At 36.4% G+C, this 24,095-nt stretch overlaps 1 protein-coding gene across 2 annotated transcripts in view; it reads left to right on the top strand.

Annotated features, from left to right (window-relative positions):
- WWP1 (WW domain containing E3 ubiquitin protein ligase 1) overlaps window positions 1–24,095 on the top strand; it is a 115,198-nt gene that overhangs the window by 88,725 nt on the left and 2,378 nt on the right. For both annotated transcript variants that reach the window (XM_082674618.1, XM_082674619.1), the window contains exons 17-24: window positions 1,917–2,005; window positions 6,037–6,196; window positions 9,750–9,883; window positions 9,975–10,115; window positions 10,817–10,937; window positions 15,943–16,047; window positions 18,573–18,669; window positions 19,085–19,157. In XM_082674618.1, coding sequence (XP_082530744.1) covers window positions 1,917–2,005; window positions 6,037–6,196; window positions 9,750–9,883; window positions 9,975–10,115; window positions 10,817–10,937; window positions 15,943–16,047; window positions 18,573–18,669; window positions 19,085–19,157 — 920 coding nt within the window. The remainder of the gene's footprint in view (window positions 1–1,916; window positions 2,006–6,036; window positions 6,197–9,749; window positions 9,884–9,974; window positions 10,116–10,816; window positions 10,938–15,942; window positions 16,048–18,572; window positions 18,670–19,084; window positions 19,158–24,095) is intronic.

Here is a 24,095-nt window from a genome sequence, read left to right as displayed (position 1 = left end):
TTTTAACAATAAAGAATTTTTGAATTAAGGTATGTACGTTGTCTTTTTAGACAAAATGCTATTGCACAGTTAATAGACTATAATACAGTGTAAACATGACTTTTATATGCACTGGGAAGCCAACAAATTCGTGTAGATTGAGTTATTTTGATATTCTCTTTATTGCAGTGGTCTAGAACCAAACCTCTAATATCTCCAAGGCATGCCTGTATTCATGTAGTGTTTATATTGTATTAGGTATTATAAGTAATTTAGAGACGATTTAAAATATATGGGAAGATATGCATAGGTTGGGCATCCTTAGATTTTGGTACCTGTGGGGGTGTCCTGGAACCAATGTACCTCGGATACTGAGAGAGACTGTACAACTTGAGTCACTGTATTCTGTATATCTAAAGGGAGTTAGGGCTTAGAAATGTTAAACCATTCAGAACACAGCTGTAACAATGACTACCACTTACTGAGTGCCCATTACAATAATAGTCATAATAAACCCCATCGTGCATTGAGTGACTGCCATATGCTTAGCACTGGCACCTTAGAGTTATCATTTCATTTACTTCATCCTCACAACGTCCCTTTGAGATGGCTCCTGTTGTTATCTCCATTTTGCAGACACAGTACCTAGGCTGAGAGACAAAATCATCATGCCGTGAATTAGATTACTAAAAGAAAGCTTAAAGAGCTTCTGGAACAAGTTGACACATTTTGACACTTATTTACTTTTCTAAGACTTTGTTAACTCAAACAAAAAAGACATGATAATGCTACTAAACTATTTAAAATTAGATTGGTATAGGTACTGTATTCCATTTAAATGTTCCTCTAATAATCCTAGTGTTAATTCTTACCTCCTCTCGGTTTCTGTTTAAGCGTCATGATCTCAGACCTTGTTGGAGCACTCCATTTAAGATGATGAACTAAAATTCCCTTTGTGTACAGGTACATAGGGACTTTTATGTATACAAGCCAAAATGGAATAACAACTCTCTCAAGTCAGTGATGTTCAAACCTTAGCTTCATTTTAATAACTGTTGGAGTTTGGACAAGATACTAATATAGCTGTTTATTATCAAAACTTCTTTTGGTTTGAGTTGATAAATTCTTAGCTAGGCCCAAGCTCTGTGTGAACTTTGTTTTAGTAAGTAAGTGCACATCTAAATTCATGGTAGATTTTACTTTGCTTTGTCCCCTGGCCTGGGGAGAATCGTGCTGTGCAAGACTGAGCCAATGACTTCCAGTGAAGTGGAGGCCTGCACAGGTGAGCTGTGCCCCAACCCAGACCAGTCTTGGCTTTGGGAAGTAATTCATTTTTATCCAGAATTAAAGCCTATTTACTAGTAACTTTAGTATAAACCTTTAAGGATTATAAAAATTTGGTATAGATACTATTTTAAGATATACTTTTTTATGCTTAAATTTATAATCTTATAAATAATTCTTCACAATAGCTGAGTTCCTTTCCTACTGAGAAATGGAATGTGTGGTATAAGCAGGACCTCTAATAACTTTTGCTTCTCAGTAAGTGTTGCTAGCCAAAAAAACTTCCAAGTCACCTTTTACAAGATTCTGGTAAAATTTGGAGAGTGACAGAGGAGGGAATATTTTCTAACCTTAAAAACTTTTCTGTGTCAAACTGTTCCTCTCTGCTACTAACCCAAAGTAGGACTACCATTTAATACCAGAAGACGGGAAAGAGATTTATGAAAGTGTATCAGAGAAAGCTTAGGGGAGTAAGATACATCTTTGCTAGTTTGTGGAACAAACCAGTTATCTCTTGAGTTAAAAGCATTGTTGTATAAGGTAAGGAAATGTGTAATTTTTGAAAATACAGATGAAATTAAAATAAAATTGTTTTGGAGGAAACTTGTGTTATACGTGAGTGATTAAATATCCTTGTTTTTGTTTTTAATTAGATTATGGCATTAAAACCCTATGACTTGAGGAGGCGATTATATGTAATATTTAGAGGAGAAGAAGGACTTGATTATGGTGGTCTAGCAAGGTAAAATAAAAACCATATCTGCTTTGAAATAAGTGTATCTCCATTGTATGCAGTGGGTATATTCTTGAAATGATACATTTTTTCAACAGCAATCCAAAATTATTTTTAAAAACAAAAATTGAAATATTCACATAAGTCTAGCAGTAACCATTATTATTATTATGTTGGTTATCCAGTACATTTTCTCTGCCTATTAGGTTGACCCTTGAAAACATGGGGGTTAGGGATGCTGACCCCTACATTGTCAAAAATCTGCATACTGCTGTCTCTGCTTCAGAAACAAAGGAGTATAGGATTAATAGATACAAACTACTATACATAAAATAGATAAGCAACAAGGATTTACTGTATAGCACAGGAAATTATATTCAGTATCTTGTACAAACCTGTAATGGAATATAGTCTGAAAAAAATATAACTGAATCACTTTGCTGTACACCTTAAACTAACACAATATTGTAAATCAACTATATTTCAATTAAAAACAAAACAAAACAAAGGAATTGATAAGTGACTCACCCAAGGGCAGGAAGCTGAAGGAGTTTGGATAGAATCTGGACTTGAACCCTAGTTCTTTTGATTCCACACACTGTTATCTCTAATTGAACACAGACATTTCCCCACACTTAAAGATTTGTAAAATGAAAATATAGGTACCATGTTTATTGAAAACAATCCACATAAAAGGGGACCTGCAAAGTTCAAAAGCATGTTTTTCAAGGGTCAACTGTATATAAGTTTGAATATATGTGTGATATCGTACATACTTGCTGTTTTTTAAAACAGAATTGATCATACAATATGCACAATATAGCAGCCTGATTTTGTTATTTTTTTATATCATGGACCTCTTTCTGTATCATATATAGAGCTAATACTAATGGTTGCACAATACTCCATTGTCTGGAGATAGCATAATTATTGGATCAGCATCCATAAGGTTGTTTCTTATTCTTTGCTATTGTATCAGTTTATGCTGGTTTTATGTTTGTGTTTTTAATCCAGTCTGAGTCCTTTTGAGAATAAAGTTTTCCACATTCACTAAGTATATTGTTAACAGGCACTTGTGAAGCAATAAGAATGGGCAATCCTTTTTATTTAATTTTTTCCCCTCAATTGCTTTGCCCAAACCTAATTTGACAGCAATTTATTTTTTAGTAAAACACTTTCATTAAATATTTCCAAAGAATTAAACTTGCTTTTCATAGAAACAACTCTCTTTTTGAACTCATATTTCACAGGTGTACAGAATTACATAATCACAATTTTAGCACAGCTGGCTTTTAAAAAGAGTTGTGGGACTAGGTACAACTGGTGGAGGTATATATGTGGGATTATCAGAGCTGGTTGTATTAACATATTTTTTATCTAAAACATTATTAAGTTTTTTCTGAAAAGAAACTACCTGTCACAATGGATATTCATATCACATCTATTGGGATTTGTCTCAATTTCAGAAATGTTCAGACATTAAAAAGAAAGGTACATCTTAGAAATGAAATACAGTATTATTTTTACAGTGTCTGACTTTATAACAGTCACATCCTTATCTGAACCCTTTTTTACCTTAACTGTTTGGGTTCTATTTTATATTTTGATGGTTTTAATGCATATAATGTATGTAGTCAGTTACTCCACACCGTGATTTTCTTATTCCCAAATTCTTTATTTTGATTCATGTATTGGTTTTGATTTAGTCAGGAGTTCACAAGGGTGACATATTCCTGTAGTTTTGCATGCTTGAGAACGTGTTTTCTGTTGCTTTTGTATTTAAACAACAACTTCACTAGATGTAAGTTTCTCACACAACACTAGTTCCTCCAGTACTCTGTAGACATTGTTTTCCTGTCTTCTAGTATTGAATGTAAGCGCTGTGAAGTGGGAGGCCAGCACCTTGTAGGAAGCTTTTTCCTCTGGGTGCCCACATAGGCCTTTTCTTTGAAGTTCATTAATTTCATTGTTGATTGTTTTATATCTTTTTTTAGAAACATATTAAGATCTTCCTTAATTTAAGGGAAATTTTCTTCTATTATGTCTTTGAATATTTTTTCTGTTCCATTTGTTCCATTTTTCTTCAGGAACATCAATCATGGGTATGTGGAATCTCCTTTGTCAGTCTTATATGTCTGTCATCTTTTCTCTGATCATTTTTATCTTTGTGCTTTTTCATTTTGTTTTGATTTTTCTGAAGCCTATCCTCATGTCACTGTTTGCAGTACTACCCTACATTTTGCTGCTTCTAATGTGATTTTTCATTGTTAGTGGTTTTACTGTTTTCTTCTCTAGGCTCTGCTAGTTCATTTGTCGTCTAATAATTTTTTCAACCTCTCGTAACTCTTTAGTTCATTTGAGAGTGTGTGGAAGAATATGTTGAAAGGGAACTCTTTGCCTCTTGCTAGTTAGAATTTTTCTTTTTTCTTACCATTAGAGTATAGGTTAGATGCCATGTGGTAGTCATTCTTTTTTTGAATTTACTCAGTTTTCTCTGGGCTGTTGTTTGCTAAAAGTGATCTGCAACAACTGGGAATTTTATTTCTAGTTTTTGTGTCTAAACATATTCTCACTAGATCTGTTCAGTCCTCTTCCCTGGGTACATGTCTTACTTCTGCCTCATTACAGTGCGAAGTCGACTTGCTTCAGCTACTTATGTTGGGACTGGATTTCGTTTTATAAATTGGTGTTTATCATTTCTCAGTTGATTTAGACTCCCTTCTCTACCCTTCAGTAAGTCTCCAAGATTGTGTTTTAAAAGTTTTGGAAAAACATTTGTAAACAGGCTGCCAGGCCAGATCTAACCTGCACAGTGATGGCCCCCTATTGTGATTTTAAATTATTTTACGTTACTTAACGACATTAAAGGAAATCACTAGATTATGCCTGTGAATCAAGATTTCTGGCTTATCTTTAAAATCACATACCCAACTTCTCACATGGCATCAGTTGACCGAATCAGAGTAGCTTCTTCCCCTATAGGGTAACATACACCCTTTTTCACTTCCTGCCCACCACTGCCAAGTTGTCTAATGACTATGATTATATGCCTGGAAGTAATTCTTCCTTAAGACTGATGATAACTTTTATCAGGGATACAATGAGGAATAGGGGGTTGTGGCTAAGTAGAGAATGTCAGCCCATGCAGAGAAGGAAACCCCTTGTACTCACTTACTGATACCTGTAGACATTTGAGTTTGGAACCCTGCATTAGAAGAAATTGCTGTTGAAGAGAGTCTTTGCAAATTGAGTTTATTTTGTAATATAAATTATTAATCTTTAGTTGGGTTTTGTATATTGGACTTTTTAAAATGAGGCAAACTAGGTGGTAATAAGTTAGAGAATGCCTATCACATTTAAAGATTTCATCTTTTAAAATTTTAGTTCCTTTTTTAATGCATTGGCAAGAAAAAATGTAAACTGTTCCATAGCAGCAGTGCTCTGTCTCTCAGTATCACCAGCAAATATTCATTAAAACCTATTGCATATAGGTTGTAGGATGCCTATGAGAGTTAAAGATATAAAAAATATATAGAGGTATGGCTTTTGTTTTTGAGGAGCTTACAGTCTCGTGGATGTAGTGGTCAAGTGGGCCAGTCAAGTGCAGAAAAATGACTACTGTTGTGAGGTTGTTACCACAAAGTAAAGTATTCAGTGACTGAGACACTGAATACACTGAAAATTGCTTCAAAAAATTGCTAAAGTGGAATTGATCTAAGCTGGACTTGAAAGAGAAAGTGGGATCCCCATAGGCTAAGTTGACGTGGAGGATTCATACACAAACAAAAATATGGCATAGGAAGAAGCACGCTATATGTCAGAAACACCAAGTTTATAGTTTGGCAACTCAGGAACTGGCAGGTAACTTGGAATGGAGGGCTACATTGCAGAGAAACTTAAATGGAGGGCTAAGGAATTGGACAGCAGAGTTGTTAAAGGCTGTTGAGCAGAGGTATGATGTATGGATGGATGTATTTAAGATCTGTTTTTAAATTCATACGTATGGGTGCTAAAAATAATGTTGACCTATTTTCTTGTAGAGAATGGTTTTTCTTGCTTTCACATGAAGTTTTGAACCCCATGTATTGCTTGTTTGAGTATGCTGGCAAGAACAACTACTGTCTGCAGATAAATCCAGCATCAACCATTAATCCAGACCATCTTTCATACTTCTGTTTCATTGGTCGCTTTATTGCTATGGTGAGTCCTGACTTTCCATTACCTATTTATTTATTTAAACTTTGCTTATTTCAAAAGTATTTTAGAGAGGACTTTATAAAAAATTATACGCATTATCCTTGATTATATGTGTTCACAAATTTTCTTACCAAGGAAGTTTGCCCAGGGAGTATCAATATATAGTTTATTTTTTGAGTACCTGTGTGAAATCAAGATTATGAATATGAAGATTATTGATATAGCCACTTGGTCTTTAAAAGTCCTTTCATTTAAGCCTAATTATAGTATGACCACTTTTCTATAACAGGAAAATCTGAGTTGTATAGTAATTGAACTCGATTAATGTTTTTGGAATTTTCAGAGCTTTGCAGAAGGTCTTGTGGGACTATGGCCTTCTTGAGAAGTGTTTGTATTTATTTATTTGCACTTTATTGTCTGTTCATTCACTTAGCAAATATTTGAGTGCCTACTACTATGTGGTATCATAGTATGAGAGGGATGAAACCATGAAAAAAAGACACAGTCCCTGTTCTCAGGGATCTAAATTCTGTTAGAGGGAGGCAAAGAATAAATAAGTAGGTACTGAAGGAAAGGCAGTGTTGCTCTTTTATTTAATATGATTAGAGGAGGCCTCTGGTGGGTAACACATGAACAGAAATAAGAAGAAAGTAAGGGGTTGAATCATGCAAATATTTTGGAGAACAATATTCTAGGCATAGGGAACAGCAAGAAAAATGGGTCTTAGGTGGAAGTACATTTGTGAATGAAAAATGTCATGGCTGGAGCAGAGTATCTGAGAGAGAATGTGGTAGGAGATGAGGTTGAGAGGTAGTGTGTGGAATCTTTGGGAAATTCCCTTAAGCATTTTGAGCAGGGAGTGACATAGTCTAAGTAACATAATGTGACTTAGGTTTTATTAAGCTGACTTTCCTGCTGTGTAGAAAGAGACTGTAGTTGAGGGCAGAGGAATGCAAGAGGAGGAGCAGGAAGACCACTTGCAGCAACCCAGGTGAGCGGCAGTAGTGGCTTGGACTTGAATGGTGTAGCAGTGGAGGTAGTGAGGCGTGCTTTGGATTCTGGATATATTCTGCAGGTAGAGCCAGCAGGGTCTCCTGACCATTTAGATGCAGGGTGTGAGGGAGAGTCAAGTACGGCACCAAGCTGTCTGGTTGCAGTTGCCGTTTCTCAGGACAGCAGGGTTGTGGCCAGAGGAAATGTGGGGGGTGGAGGGAGTCCAGAATTGGAATTCGGTTTGTTTAAGATGCCTGCAGACACTCAAGTGGAGATGTAGAATAGGTAGTTGGATATACAAGGCTGGCCATGAGGGGATATCAAGGTAAGGCGTGTGACCATTTAAAGAGTAAGTGTGGACAGAGAAGACGTTTAAGGACATGTAAACTGGGGAGATAAGAAGGAACCAGCAAAAGAGCTGAGGCAGAGGAGGAGATAGGAGAATCAAATAACGGTTTCCAGAAGACAGAGGAAGAAGGAAGTGTGTTTCCAGAAGGAAGAAGTGGTCAACTGTGTCCGATGCTGGTAGGCTGAGCAAGTTGAGGTCTGAGAAGTAACCCTTTGACTTGGCCAGGTGAATGATACTCAGGGGCAGTGGAGAGGAACGATTGGAGGGAGTGAAAGGAAGAGAGAATGCAAGGAGAAGTGGAGACAACAAATATAAGCAGATCTTTTTAAAGAAGCTTGCTATAAAGGACTATAGAGAAGTTGGGCAGTAACCAGAAGTACGTAAGGAACCAAGAATAGGAGGAGGATGAAACATCTTCTCTGTTGATGATAAGAGAAGAAAGAATTTGAGGATGTCAGCGAGATAGGGAATATGGGAGCAATGACCTTGAATAGGAGAGCAAGGAGGAGATGTGTTTAGTTGCACAGAGAAGCAATAGAGAGCTTCTCTGTAATAAGAGTACATAGATTCAGACGCTATCAGTGAGCAGATGTGGTGGAACACACAAAAGTTCTCTTACAATGGCTCTGTTTCCTCAGTGAAATAGAAAGCAAGATCATTAGCTCAGAGTGAGGAGGTACTTGAGGAATGAAGTAGTCATCTGGGAGAGTGGGAGACTGTGAATGCAGTGGGCTCCCACCTGAGGGCGTTGGTCATGAACCAGGCAGCATGGTTGCATATACACTTCTGGCATGTTCCACTGCCCAGGCATAGGCGTGGAGTGGGTGGACAGTTGTATTTAGCTAGGCTTTGGATTTTGCCAGAAATACAAAGGTATTGATGTATTTTTATACCAGGGAGACAGGATTTGAAGGTACAAGGGAGGAATTTTGATGATTGAAGGTGGACTCTAAACTGAGTAAGGGGAGAGAGAACTTCACAAGGGGGCTGAGAGAGAGAGAGTGATAAGGTAACAGGTTCCCTGATTTGTTTAGATCCCAGTGGAGTCAAACGTTGCTGGTGTTATTACTAAGGGCAGTGAGCTGGAAAATTAGGTGTTTGGAACTGAGTTTATGCAGGATTGCAGCTAGCGCTAATCACAGTGTCTAGGGTATGGTGTTGAGAATGTTTAGCTAAGTTAGACACTAAGATCATGGAAAGGACTATAACTCCAGGGTAGTAAAAGAATCATCAGTGTAGATGTTGAAATCTTCAGAATGATGGTGGTCATGTCAAAAAACACAGCATTGAAGGAGTAAAGGGGAGAAACCCGGAGACCTAAGGATGACGGCGGCAAGGAGGTTGGGGGTGGTGAGCCACGAAGGCAGTGGGGTGGCATGGGCTTGAAATTGAAAGCTGGGGCAGGTTAGGGAGGTGACATTAGTAATGAGAAGCAACACACACCCCACTCCTGGGCCTGGTGACATGAGGGAGGATAGGAGAGAAACAGCCATCCCTCTGAGAAGATTTGAAAGGAAGCAGGGTCCTCAGAAAAATGCCAGATTTGTGTTACAACAAGATGCTAAAGGATCTTCAAAGAATGAGTGGAGGATGTGGGGGATTTTGCTAATATGATGGATCATGAGCTTCAGAGGGCAAAACACAGTAGGTTGTTTTGAGAGTTTGGGGAGATGAGAGACATGGAATCAGATATCAAAGTGGACGGGCAGATCGTGGTGAGAGACAAGGTACTGCAGGTCTGGGACTTCCTGCGTTGACTCTTGTGAATAGGAGTGAAGGCACCACGGGGTTAGTCTTGAAGATCTCTTAGGCAACTGTGAGATAAGAAAGCGGGGGTGGGGTCTTTCCAGGTGCATGTACGGTGGCCCTGAGATGCCTTCATTTCTCCATCCAGTGGGGTTAATGTAATTCGTGAAACATATTAGAAAGCGTGGGGGTTTGATAAAGCTCCATTATCATCCTCTTTTACAGTTTTTGATAGGACATGGTAAGCTAAGTGTTTGACCTCAGTTAAAGAGATGCTGTTTTAACTCTGTAAATTTGTTTTTCATACTTAGCATTTTATATAATATTTTAGTTTTCATGATTTATGCTGATTACTTATTACTTTCTTTGCCTGTAAAGCCTCATGATTTCTCTGTTATCATTGTGCTCTGAATAAGAAAATTTTTACTCTGTAATTTTTTAAATAACATTTTTTGTTTTTCTTGGCAGGCACTTTTTCATGGAAAGTTCATTGATACTGGTTTCTCTTTACCCTTCTACAAGCGTATGCTAAGTAAAAAACTGACTATTAAGGATTTGGAATCTATTGATACTGAATTTTATAACTCCCTTATCTGGATAAGGTTTGAAGATTTATCTTTCAATAAGGTATTTTCTTGAAATTAGTTTTACATATTTTGTTAATTAGTGGTTGTATATATTTATATCACCCAGAGACAACAACATTGAAGAATGTGGCTTAGAAATGTACTTTTCTGTTGACATGGAGATTTTGGGAAAAGTTACTTCACATGACCTGAAGTTGGGAGGTTCCAATATCCTGGTGACGGAGGAGAATAAAGATGAATATATTGGGTAAGGTGATTACCTGATTGACCTTAATTTCTATGAGTACTAGAGCATGTTAGAACTATCTATACCCTTACCTTTATCCCTTGTTTGTGCCTCTGGGAAGATGTTCCACATTCATTCCCTCTTTCACTTATCCTTTTTAATCATTTTTCTCTCTACTCAGTCTTCCTCTCAATTTATAAACATGCTCTGACACCGCTCAAAAATCAAATGTAGTAAAAAAAAAAACAACAAAAAACCCAGTTCCCTTGCCTCTGACGTACATTTAAGTTCTTCTCAACAGTACCAGTGTTCTTGAAATAAGAGTATGTGTGATGACCTTCACTTTCCCACTGTCACCTGCTGTATGCATCCTACCTTTGTTCCGATAAAAAATCAGAGAACATTGGCAGCCTCTTCATTTCTAGATGAGGAGACAGAGGTGCTCTGTTCGATAGTAGCAAAACCAAGCCTGGAGCCACGCCTGCCTAAGCACTCTAATGCTCATTTCCTATTCCATCTCACTTTCCCTTTTTAACTGACTCTTAATAGTGCTCACCACGACTTCTGTTGTGAAACTGTGTTCTCTTGAATTCTATACGATTCATACAGCATACTGATTTTCTTCACTTTCCTTTTTAATGATGGTTAAGATGTACTCTGTGTTTTTAGCCTTTTACCTCACATACTAATTACCTATTTTTAAATACCATCTTTATTTTCAGTTTAATGACAGAGTGGCGTTTTTCTCGAGGAGTACAAGAACAGACCAAAGCTTTCCTGGATGGATTTAATGAGGTTGTTCCCCTTCAGTGGCTGCAGTACTTTGATGAAAAAGAATTGGAGGTTAGGATCTTTTATTATGCTATTATAGGGAATGTTAATGGGAGGAGGGACTGTTGTTACACACTTTTACAAAAGAATGTCCACAAGTTTTAAAATCATGTGGCACAATCTTCAATCCTCTCTCATTCATCCAAATGTTCAGGGGGTACTAAAATCCCAGCGTTGGGTAAAGGTCTTAAGTTCTCCAAAATGTGCTGATGTCATGAGCACAGAATCATCGATCAGTGCCAACTGTTAGGGCTCCTAAAGAGTGAGTGCAACCTTATTAATAATTTGGGGAACTCCTGGTTTAGTAGTGAGTTACCTCAGAGATTAGATTTCTAAGTCATGAGTTCTTAGTGGTCTTAACTGTACTTCAGAATTGTTAGAAGTACAATGTATCAGAAATGCTTTTTTTCTTTCTTTTCTTTTCTTTCCTTTTTTTTTTGTTTTGGTGATAAAATACACATAACATAAAATTTACCATCTTGAACGTTTTTAAGTGTACAGTTCAGTAATGTTACGTATATTCACAGTATTGTGCAGCCAATCTCCAGAACTTTTTCATTTTGCAAATCTGAAACTCTATACCTATTAAACAACTCCCCATTTCCTCTTCCTCCCTAGCCCCAGGCAGCTACCATTTTACTTTCTGTTTCTGAGTTTGACTAACTCTCATTACCTCATATAAGTGAAATCATACAGTATTTGTCTTATTGTGGCAGGCTTATTTCAGTTACCATAATGTCCTCATGGTTCATCCATATGGTAGCATATGTAAGAATTTCTGTCGTTTTTAAGACTGAGTAATATTCCGTTGTATGTATATACCACATTTTGTTTATCCATTCATCAGTCAATGGATCTTTGGGTTGCTTCCACCTTTTGGCTATCGTGAATAATGCTGCTATGAACATGGGTGTACAAATATCACTTTGAGACCCTGCTTTCAGTTCTTTTGGATATATACCCAGGAGTGGGATTGCTGGATCATATGGTAATTCTCTAGTTAACTTTTTGAGGAACTGCCACACTGTTTTCCATAGCGGCAGCACCATTTTACATTCCCACCAAAAGTATGTGAGGCTTCCAACTTTTCCACATCTTTGCCTATACTTGTTATTTTCTGTTTTTGTTTTTAATAATAGCCATTCTAATGGATGTGAGGTGATAGCTCACTGTGGTTTTGATTTGTATTTCCCTAATGATTAGTTATTGTGAATTCTCCAAGTCTTCTCCACATTAGATTAGAACACAGGCAGGGCGTTAGGAAGGTGCTTGCATTTCCCCCCACCTTCTTTGGGGGGCAGCCATCTTTGGTCCTCTATTAAGAAACTTGGTTTGTTCGTGTAATCAAATGTGCATATGAAAAATTAGCATTTTAAATTTTATACAGTAATATCCCTACGTAGGAATTAGCCTTCTAGAAACTCTGACATGGCAAGTATATGAAAATCAGGACTCTGAGCCTGAATTACATGTAGACTCTGTAAACCTGGTTAACATCTCTTAATAGCTTGCTTACACAAATTAGCAGAAATGCATTAGTAGAATGGAAGATACTTTTTAGAGTAGTATTAATCATTTTAAGTCACCGACTTCATTAAGAATCTGAAGAAAATTTTAAAACTTTGTATACTCAAAATGCATATACCTAAAATATTCCATACCCCCGATTAAGAACTCCTGCTTTAGAGGCCCACTCAGTGAAGGAGGGATGTTACGGCAAGAGCCTGACATTAGAGTTGAGATGAAACTGAAACAGTAAATCGACAAGGATATTAATAGGTGCATACTTTATATCACCCTTGGCAGCATTTCCAGTCTTTACATAGAGGCTTGTGAAATAGTTTGGCCATAAGATAATTTCCTTACACAGAGAAGGAGACTAAAGCCCTTATTGATTACTGATTTACCTTTAGCTCATAGTACAGAGCTGTGAGAAAATGGACATTCGTGTTGTTTTGTTTTGCTTTGCCTTGACTTTTCTCCTCTTGTTCTTTCTTTCACTCCCATTCATTGTCTCTCTTAACCATGAATAATACCACAATAAGGGATATTCACACCATTATCCAAAATAATGGTTATTCATAATCATGCCATGCCCCTTTTTATAGGTTAAAATCTGTTTTAACTTTAAGAAGATAAAAGTCATTCTTTGTAAAAAAAAAAAAAAAACTCTCATCACACTAGGAATAGAAGGCAACTTCCTCAGTTTGATAAAGGGCATCAACAAAAAAGATAAACCCTAACATCATTCTTAACGGTGATACCTTGAATATTTCTCATTGAGATTGGGAACAAGGCAAAGTTGTCCACTCTCACCACTTTTGTTCTACATTGTACCAGATTCCTGAGCCAATGCAGTAAGGCAAAAGTAGAAGCAAAAAGATTGAAAAGAAGTAAAACTGCCTTTATTCACAGATGATAACATGATTGTCGACTTAGAAAAATCCTAAGGGACCTACCAAAAAACTACTAGAAATAATAGTGAATTTAGCAAGACTGTAGGGTACAAGGTCAGTGATTTTAAAAATCAATTGTATGTCTTCTATATGCTAGCAGCAAACATTTAGAAATTGAAATTTCAAAGTTTCATTTACTAAAGCATAAAAAAAATGAGCAAATTTAGCCAAAGGCCTGTAGGAACTCTACACTAAAAACTTAAAACATTGCTCAGAAAAATTAAAGAAGATTTTAGTAAGTGGAGAGATATACCATGTTATGTATTGGAAGACTCAATATTGTAAATATGTCAATTTTCTCTAAATTGAGCTGTATATTCAACACAATCCCAGTCAGTATCCCAGCAGAATTTTCTATAGAAATTGACAGGCTAGTTCTAAAATTACAAGGAAATGCAAAGTGTCTAGATTAACCAAAACAATTTTGAAAAAGGACAAGCTTGTAGGATGTTAACTACCAGATTTCAAGACTTATTATAAAGCCACAGTAATTAAGATAGTGTGCTATTTGTGCAAGGATAGACAAAGAGATCAGTGGAACACTTTGAGAGTCCAGAAGTAGACCCATATGTATATTGTCGATTGGCTTTCATCAGAAGCAATATAGTTTGATGGAGAAAGGGGAAGTCTTTTAAACAAGTGATGCTGGATCAACTTGATATTCATACGGAAGAAAATTAATCTTAACCCCTACTTCAGCTCATAAACAAAGATTAATTTAAAATAAATCATAAACATAAATATGAAAGCGAAAAAGAAAACATAGAAAAATCTTAGTGTGGACAGAAGTGTCTTAGGAAGAACACAGTAAAGCAGTAGACCACACACACCCACAAAGGATGTTGGACTTCATCAAAACTAAAAACTTCCTTTCAAAAGATGCTGTTAAGTAAATGAAAAGGCAACCTACACACTGAGAGAAACTCTTGAGACAAAGGTCTTGTATCCAGAATATATTAAAAACTTGTAACTCAGTAAAAAGACAATTTTTTAAAAGTAAGTAAAGACTCACTTTACAAAAAGAAGCTATGTACTTTTTTTTCTTTTTTAAATAAATTTATTTTATTTATTTTTGGCTGTGTTGGGTCTTCGTTGCTGCGTGCGGGCTTTCTCTAGTTGCAGCGAGCAGGGGCTGTCTTCATTGCGGTGCGCAGGCTTCTTATTGCAGTGGTTTCTCTTGTTGTGGAGCACGGGCTCTAGGCACGCAGGCTTCAGTAGTTGTGGCTCGCAGGCTCTCGAGTGCAGGCTCAGTAGCTGTGGTGCATGGGTTTAGTTGCTCCGTGGCACATGGGATCTTCCCAGACCAGAGCTTGAACCCATGTCCCTTGCATTGGCAGGTGGATTCTTAACCACTGCACCACCAGGGAAGCCCAAGAAGCTATACTGATGGCACGTAAACATTCGATGCGCAGTAATCATTGGGGAATTGCAAATTCAAACTAAATGAATTACCACCTTGGGATACTGTTGGTAGTTTCGTACAGTGTTAAATATACATCAGCCTTATGCCCTAGCAGTTCCACTAGTAGGTGTTTATTCATGTGGAAATGAAGTATATTTTCACACAAAGACTTTTCCATAAGTGTTTGTCACAACTTTATTCATCAAAATCAAAAATTTGAAGTAACCTAAATGTCCCATCAACAAGGGAGAGGATAAATAAATTGTTGTATATTTATATAATGAAATACCACTCAGCAATATGAAAGAAGTACTGGTACCCACAACAACGTGGATGAATCTCATAAACATTGTGCTAAGCGGGAAAAGAAAACAGAAAAGAGAGGGGATATGTGTAGTATTGTCTCATATTCTCAAAAATCTAGTCTATGGTGAAATCGTTGATCACCTAGAGCCAAAGATAAGGATGGTGGTTTTAACTGCGACAAGGGACACGATGGAAATATTCTACCTATTGATTATGGTAGTGGTTACACCGGTGTATACATCTGTCAAAGCATCTAACTCTGTACTTAAAATATGCACATTTTATTGTATGTAAATTATAGATCATAGTTAACTTATGAGAAATAAAGTATTATACTTTTTTATCTTATTATGCCAAAAATAGTTTTCATCCCATATATAATAAACTGGAGTTAATTTGAAAAGGTCACGTATGTAGAATATTTTATTCCCAAAGCCTGGATAGATGAATAACAAGAGGTTAGTATATTTTAAATTTTAAATAGATAAGGTAGCATAGATTTAAAAAAAAGAAGAACTAGAAATTTATTTGTAATTTGTGTGTCTAATTTGGGATATATTTATAGTAAAAGAGATTGTTCTGGCACACAGCTGATGTTTTTCTTGATGAATAGTTACTTTAAATGTTTTCAGTTTAAGTTCAGTAAACATGGGTAAGATAAAGTGCCATAGAATTCTGCATGTTAAATTGCCACAGATTTTGTTGGATTTGCTTACTGTGACCTTTATTTGATGTACACATAGCTGTTTACATAATTATGCATGTGCATAGCTGGGCATTAGCAGATTTCAGTCATATGGTTACTGTCTTCACTAAATCTTTACTGTGACCTGATACTGTGCTCCTTTCCCAGGTCATGTTGTGTGGCATGCAGGAGGTTGACTTAGCAGATTGGCAGAGAAACACGGTGTATCGACATTATACCAGAAACAGCAAGCAGATCATCTGGTTTTGGCAGGTATTTGCTTTTATCTTTTTGAATCAGAGTACTCAAAGAAAATGTTTTCTAATGAACTGGGGGTTTGAAAACAGTTCACTTTTAAAGTTGAGACTGCTTTTAGACATGGTATTTAGTCTTTGAATTTTAAGTCGGAAGTGCATAGTGTGAATACTTGTTAAAGGATTTTCCATTGCTTTTTTCCTAAATGAAAGAATAAATGACTATCTTCTTTAATTAATAGCTTAATGGTAATAGTTGTAGGTATAACATTTTTTTCTAGTAGTATGAAAGTATTCTATAAATTCCACTTAATTCTAGAAGTAAATGAGGAAGTATGTTTTTAATGAGAAAGTCAACGCAGATACTTAATTCCTCTAAAGGTGATAATATGCCAGGGAGTTAGAACAATCTAGAGGATAATGTCCAGGAATGACTTTTCTTTCCTCTCTCTCCTTTCTCTCTCTCTCTCTCTCTCTCACACTCTTTCTCTCTCTTTCCCTCTCCTTTCTTTTGTGTTTGTGTGTTGTTTGAAATTTAAAATCTCTAGGCCAGGGATATTATCCACATAAATTTACTAATTGAGACTCATTTGAGCAGCTTAGTAACTGAACATCTGGTGTACTTGTGCTTAACTGTTTCACTTTCAGGTGAAAAGCCTGGGTTTTTCTGTTACTATAGAAAGATTTTCCAAAGGTTGCATCTTTCCATAAGGATATGTCGTATGTTTATTGCTCCATACTTTAAAGAAGTGTGGACACTTCTAGAAATTTATCCTATGGATACACTTCACATATGCAAAATGGCTCATACCAGAGTATTTATTGCTACATTATTGGTACACTAGTGAAGACCTGAGACACCTAAATGTCCGTCAGGGGGAACTGAGTAAATAAATTGTAATATATCCATTATGTAATTCTGTACCTTGTCATCATTCTTTTTCTTAATGCAAATTAACAAAAATATTGGAGGATAATATTTTTCAGTACAATATTAAGGGAAAAAAGGTGTGTATATTATTTGGTTAAAAGGAGAATATATATTCTGTATAGACAGAGTGTCTGCTAGTGTATGAATACAGCATCTGTAAAGGTAGAGGGCACGCGAGCAGCAGTTGCAGAGAGCTGACATTGAGGCAGAGGTGCATGTGTGGGCTGCTCTTCCTGCTGTGCCCTTCTGCTGCCTTTGAGTTCCACACTATGTGCATGTATTATCTATTGTAAAAAAAAATAAAGAAATAAACAAAAAGGTAAGAATAACTCTATTTTCAAGCCTAAAACATCAGAATTGCATCACATACAGAATTTGTGCAGGTATCTGTAATCTTCCCTTTTAGGCTCATTACCAGCTTCTTACTCCTTTTGTTCCCTGACTTTCCCTTTGGACTTTGTATTTATATACTCGAGGAGCTTAAGCCTTGAGTTATGTAAATCCAAATGAATAGTTGTGTTTTCTGAATTGGGTTTGTTTCGGGGACAGTGGTGAGGTTTATGCCAGACCTGGTAATAAGCTGTATTTCTTTGTCTTGATGAAATATGTTGCCTCAGCACAATTCTGTGCAGAAACATTTTTGGTCATAATTAGCACAACGCTTTGTCCTATTGTTAGCTAAAGTTTAGTCCCTGTTTTTAAGATACATTTCTACTCTCAGACTGTTCCCTAAGTTCCTTGCCTTCGGTTGTAAGATACTCAGACCAATTCAGATCAGTATTTCACATTACCCATTTATGTCCACTTTGAAAAGAGATAGTCTGTGAACTAGATATATTTTTAGAAGAATGCATACTTTAGGTTTTCAAATATGAAGAAGAGAGTTGGGAAAATGATGTTTAGTGGAAGAAAATACCACAAACTATTGAAAGTGGCAGTTGGGAAGTATTTGTTCATCTTTGGTAGCTTACAGCGGAGAAGGGTAGGTGGCTCGGGTCAGGATAACAGTGGTTTAGAGCTCAGCCAGACCTGAGTTCAAATCTTAGTTCTGCTACTTATTAGCAGTTTGAGAAGGACAAATTATTTCACCTCTCCGGGCCTCCATTTTCTTATATGTATACTGCAGATGCTAATGATAGTAACTATCTCATAATATTGTCGTAAGGGCCAAATACACAAAAAGCATATGGCACAGCACATGGCAGGAGCCCTCAACAGGTGACAGCTGTAATAGTGTAGCCCAGCCACAACATCTGCCCTGGTCAGTGGTCTGACCGTGGACAAATGACCACCTTTCTAGGCCTCCATTTCCTCTCTGTAAGATGGATATAATAATAACAATAGCGGCCAACCTATGGTGTGATTGTGAGGATTAACTGAAGTAAGATTGATAAGTGTACCGAGCATAGTGCCCAGCCTGAATAAATGATGAATGCTGCAGCCACTTACCACATATATTTTAAAACTAGTTTGTGTTAAATTTCTTCTCCTTCAAGTTAAATTCTTAAGTTTCCAGACGAAATTTAAGAATAATTTAAGGCTCTACTATTTTCACTATTGAAGATAATCTAGTATTTATTTTATATTAAAGTAAATTTGATTTTGTTACACAGTTTGTGAAAGAGACAGACAATGAAGTAAGAATGCGACTACTGCAGTTTGTCACTGGAACCTGCCGTTTACCTCTAGGAGGATTTGCTGAGCTCATGGGTAAATGCAGTTTCTCTGTAGATAATTTTGGGATAATAATGGCGTTTAGACATAAAACAGACTTGAACCTAAGGATTCTTCTTCTGTGCTTTATGTAGGGCATCTACCAGAAGAAAGACAAATTAATGGTTAATATCGAATACACTTGTAACACAAAAATGAAAGTCTGCTCACAAAGCCTGGTTGGCCATTGCTTTGTGAAGGGAGCAAGATGCTATAGAAATACTTATCTTTCCACTTTGTAATTCTTATTGCTGGATCTTTGCAGCAATAAGAAGTTTCTCTAGGCAGAAGTAACTTACATTGTAGTTTCTTCTGTATCATTCAGGTTGACTATGTGACATGTTCTATTATTTGACTAGTTACCAAAAAGTGTAAAGGACCAGATAAATTTTGTCTTATTTTCCTGATTTAGGAAGTAATGGGCCTCAAAAATTTTGCATTGAAAAAGTCGGCAAAGATACCTGGTTACCAAGAAGCCACACATGGTAAGTTCAAGAATCTTAAATAGGAAGGTGAAAGCCAGAGTCTTTTTTTTTTAATGTAAGACCCAGTATAATTTCTTATTCATTAAAGTAGTCAGAATTTCAATTTTGAGAACAGGTTGATTAACATAGTATTCTATAACTAAACACATTAGAATGATTGGTTAATATAAATACTTGAGAAATGTATCCATTGATTCAACAAATATTTAGCATACCCACTATGTACAGAATGAGATTGAAGTGCTCTCTGCCTTTTATGAAGTTTGCGCTTCATTGGGGATGGGGACACAAAAGACACACAGGTAAACAACTCTTTGCAAATGCTAGGAGCCTTCAAAGGAAACCAAGAGAACAACTAGAGGGGAACCTCCTTTGGATTGGGTGGTCAAGGAGGTTTCTTGGAAACTGTGATGTTTAAGTTGAGTTTGATAAATAGCATGCTGTGGGAAGAAACAGGGGAAGTGCACTCTTTGTACAGGGTCGTTTTTCAAGGAAATAAAAGATGCCTTGGTGTGAATGGAACTTAATGAATCAGGGGAGGGGATAAAAGAATTTGGAAATGTAGGCAGGGGCTAAATTATGTAGAGCCTTATCAGCTATTATAAGGAATTTGTTTCTAAGAACAATTAGAAGGCTTTGAAGAGTTTTAAATAGCAGATAATGAGATCCAAGAAAAATCAGTCTGGCAACAGAGGAGAGAGGGAATTGGATGAGTGAGTGCGGGGAGATTAGTTATAGAACTCTTATAGTCATCCAGGCAAAAGATGGTGATGGCTTAAATGTACGTGGTTCTTTCAGGAGATCAAAACTATTTTCACACTAAGTCATTTTTGCCTTTTTATTGTTTTGACATTTGCACTTGTGGTACCAAAGTAATGGTGGGTCAACTGCTGTTGACTTAGCACAAGTCAAGGCAGTGGCACAAAACTGCTATCTCTGCATTTTTCAACACCACACATTTGAAGTTTAAAGCAAAAAAAAAGCCAGGCTTTTTGTTGTTCTTTATGAAGTATTAAAAGCTATTAACTTCATTAAATCTTGTTGCTTGAAGTATGTATGTAGCTTTTTTAACATTCTGTATGACAAAATGGGAAGTCTGCATAAAGCACTTTGGTGGCTGTCTTGAGGGGAAGCTCTTAGGCAGTTGTTGAGTTGTAAGCTGAACAGCTTGCTTTCTTTTTGGAACACTTTTTCTACTTGAAAACATGAAAGACAAACTGTTTATTCAGACTTTTTTCCTTGAAAATTAATGAAGTAAAACTTGTCACCTTAAGGAAAACCACTAACAGCATTTGTTGGTGATGATAAAATTGAGGTTTCATGCAAAAATCAGAATTTTGCAAAACTTGTATGTACCACCTTGAGCTTGACAGCTTCCCAAGACTTTTTTTAATATTTGAAAATTCTTTATAACTTGGTGAACCAGTATTTCCAAATGACCGATGCATGATGTTACAAACTGATGCATGGGTAAAACATGCATTCAAAGTGTAAAATAAACCAATGGATTTCATATAACAGAGTACAAAAAGTTATTTGATATGGTTTCAAAACCCATATTAGGCATAACCTCGTCAAATTTAGTATGCTATCAAAGAATAATATCCACAATTATCTGAAAAAAATGACTTGAGTACATCTCTGTTTTCTAACTGCATGTCTGTATGGGGACAGTTTTCATATGCTTAATCTAAAACAATATAGTCCCACAGAATAAATGCTCACATAGGTATCAGAATCCAGATGTCTTCTATTAAAATAGCCAGATATTAAAATGATTTGCAAAAATATGAAACAAGGTCACTCTTTTCACTACTTTTTTGAAAAGTTTTTTTCATAAAAATTTTACTTTTATTTCAAAGTAAATTACTTTTAAAATTTGCTTTAACTTATAATATGGTAAATATCAACAGCTATAATTCACATAAACAAAAGCTCTTTGGGTTTCTCAGTATTTTTAGATGTGAAAAGGGATCCTGTGACCAAGAACATTTGAGAACACCAGGTTAGATTAAATTGGTGAATCCAATAGAGGAGAGATTGTTGAGGCAGGGACAGAGAGTTCATATAACCAAAGAAGAAAATTCTTTAAGAAAGATGAAAAGAATTGGGATCTTGAGTGTGAGTTAAGGAATTCGCCTTTTATAAAAACAAGAACATTTCCTCTGTTGTAACAGAAGAGGAAGGAAAGTTGGATGTAAACTATAGATAGATTTTAGATTTTGTGAAAGAACAGAGTTTAATCCACCGTTGGTTTGTTTTCTCAGAGTATAAGGTTGAGGTCACTGGCTAACAGTGAAGAAAGGAAAGACTTGAGGAGAAAGAAAGGAGAGCTGTCATAGAGTAGAAATATGGCTGAGAATGCTGGATAACATTAGATTGTCCACTTGGATCTACTAGTTCATCTAAAGTGACAATAATCTACCTAAGTTGTCAGATTTTCCCTGCAGTAATTTTCAACTGTTAAGGTACAAGGAATGAGAAAGTAGAAGGTTGTATTCATTCAGGGTTTGAGTTTCAGTAAGTTCAAAAAGGAGAGAGAGGGTTTTAAAATATTTGCAAGGTAGTGATTATAATGATGGACCATGACCTCTAAAGTAATTATAATGATGGGCTGTGGCTTAAGTAAAAAGTGAAGATAGGAAGAGTCTGAGGACAAGATAGGATGGTGAGAAAGGTTGGCATTTTAATTGAAATAAGTTGGGAAAGACAGATAATCAGAGAATAGAGTGTTTTAATTAGTAACTTCCTTTACTGGTGATGACAAGGTTCAAGGTATGATACTGAAGTAGAGGAACAGGTCACTGAGGAAGGGCAAGAATTGAGAGGCTGTGGCATTGCATGTCACCCATGTGAATGAGAGGACTATGAAGAAGGTGCCAGAGATTTCACTGAGTGAAGGAACATGGTCAGCAGGTGATAGCAAAAAGTGCAGAAAGGCGGCTGCATAGCCAGACTGTGTTTGCCTCAGAGGAGGAAAGTTTGTTTACTGGCTGCAGAGGAAATAGAATATTTCAGACTAGCTGGATTTCAGTTAAGGCAAGAGAGGAGTTGTTAAGACTATAGAAGCCTGCAAATCATAAAATATAAGTCCAAAAGAATGGATTGGAAAGGTCTGACACAGGTGGGGATTTAATTCAGATCAGGGGAAATATGGTTGATCAGTATTGGGATGAGAATTTAGATGAAAATAGATGACCCAGAAAGACTTGAGTCTTCGGTAGTGACTGAGGTAAGCAGTGCCATAATCTATGGTGGAAGTATTCCTGATTATTCTCAGATTGGGTCCTACTGCTTTCATCCCCAGTGCTTTGCTTAGTGAGGTGGCAGCTTTCAGGGCAGGGGTGCTGCAGGCTATATACAGTGTATAGCAAGCCAATAGAGTACTGTTCCCTTAGAGTCCATGAGAAAAGTATTGATGTCTTCCCTTTTTATATATAAGAAAATAGAAGTAGCAAACTTTACTCAAAGCTGAAACTAGAACAAAAGCTAAAATAAAACTTAAAATAGTATTCTGATATTCACATAGTAAGTACTCAATAAAAGATGAATAGATTTTAGTATGTCTTTGTCCTTTTGTAAGCCAGCACAAAACATAATGGCTGATGTCTTAAAACAGAACCCTGTTTTGGATGTTTTAAAGTAATACATTTTCTTATGTGGTTCAACTCAACATTTACGAAATGTCTACTGTATACAGAATGGATCTGTGTTAGGAGAGTAGAGATGACTCTGCCCTTGTGGGTTTTGGAATCTAATGGAAAAAAAACAGTCATAATACAGAGTAAAGTAAATGCTAAAACAGAAGTAAAAAAAGCTTATGTATTACAAATGCCAACTCTCTACATATATTCACCTTCCATATTATATACATGGATAAACATGACCATAGTTTGTGTATAATGTTTTAATTTTCACCAAATCCAAGAATTTACAGCATTTGCTAGGTCCTCACATGTGAAAAATAAAATTTTTACTTCGTCCTTCTGAAAAAAAAAAAAAAAGCTTATGGAGAGGGGAATTATTAAGTCTGTATAACATGTTCAAGGATAATTCTTGGAGGAAGTTGTAGCATTTGGACTGATTCTTAATAATATTTTTATAGGCAGAAAAGGGTATTCCAGAACATAGGAGAGCCATAAGAGCATGGTCATAGAACAGAAAAGTGTGTGGTATGCTTGGAGAACATTAAATAAGTTGATAGGGGCTATACCAAACAGCATAGGCTTCCTTGCCCACTTCCCCATCCTTAGTCATTAGAAGCAGCAGAGGTTTTTTAAACCATCATGTCTTTTTAAGAAAGTACCCCTGGCAATGATATAAGGCTATATAGGTTGTGAAGAAGTTAAAAAAAAAAAAGGATGCAAGATCAGTAGGCAGGAAATACTGATGGTCTAGATAAAAGATGATGGGGAAGTATATATAGGAGAATATAGTAGCAATAGAAATGATCAGGAGGGAAAAGATGGGGGATATTTAGTAAATAGAATGACAGTTTGACAGAGGCAGGTGACTGGTTAGTATAGGGCTCTATTGAAAAATTTTTTCCTGACCTCAGCTCAGAATCAGACTGTACCTTGAGGCATAGTTTAAAGGTGGGGGTGGGGAGGGGGCACACAATGGGAAGATATATAGTCCTCTTAACTGTTACTGTTAAATTAACAACTTTTCAAACAGAATAACATGGTCTGAGAAGAATACCATTTTAATTGGCTGCCTTGTTTCAAAAGGCTCTTTCTTGATTTACAGGTTTCCTGACTCTTATAAGGGCAGATAACTGGTAGGAGTAGTAGAAGGGAACTGGATAATCTATAGAAACCTTCCACATGAGAAAATGAAAGTACAGAAAGGTTTTGACTTCTCAGAGCTATTTCACTAGACACTAATAGTGGGGACCAAAATCCAAAACTCCTGAATCTTAACCCAGCTACTCAGTGC

Source organism: Grampus griseus (genome assembly GCF_964374135.1).
Source record: "Grampus griseus genome assembly, chromosome: 17".
Taxonomy (NCBI): domain Eukaryota; kingdom Metazoa; phylum Chordata; class Mammalia; order Artiodactyla; family Delphinidae; genus Grampus; species Grampus griseus.
This window is presented reverse-complemented; position numbering and strand designations above follow the sequence as displayed.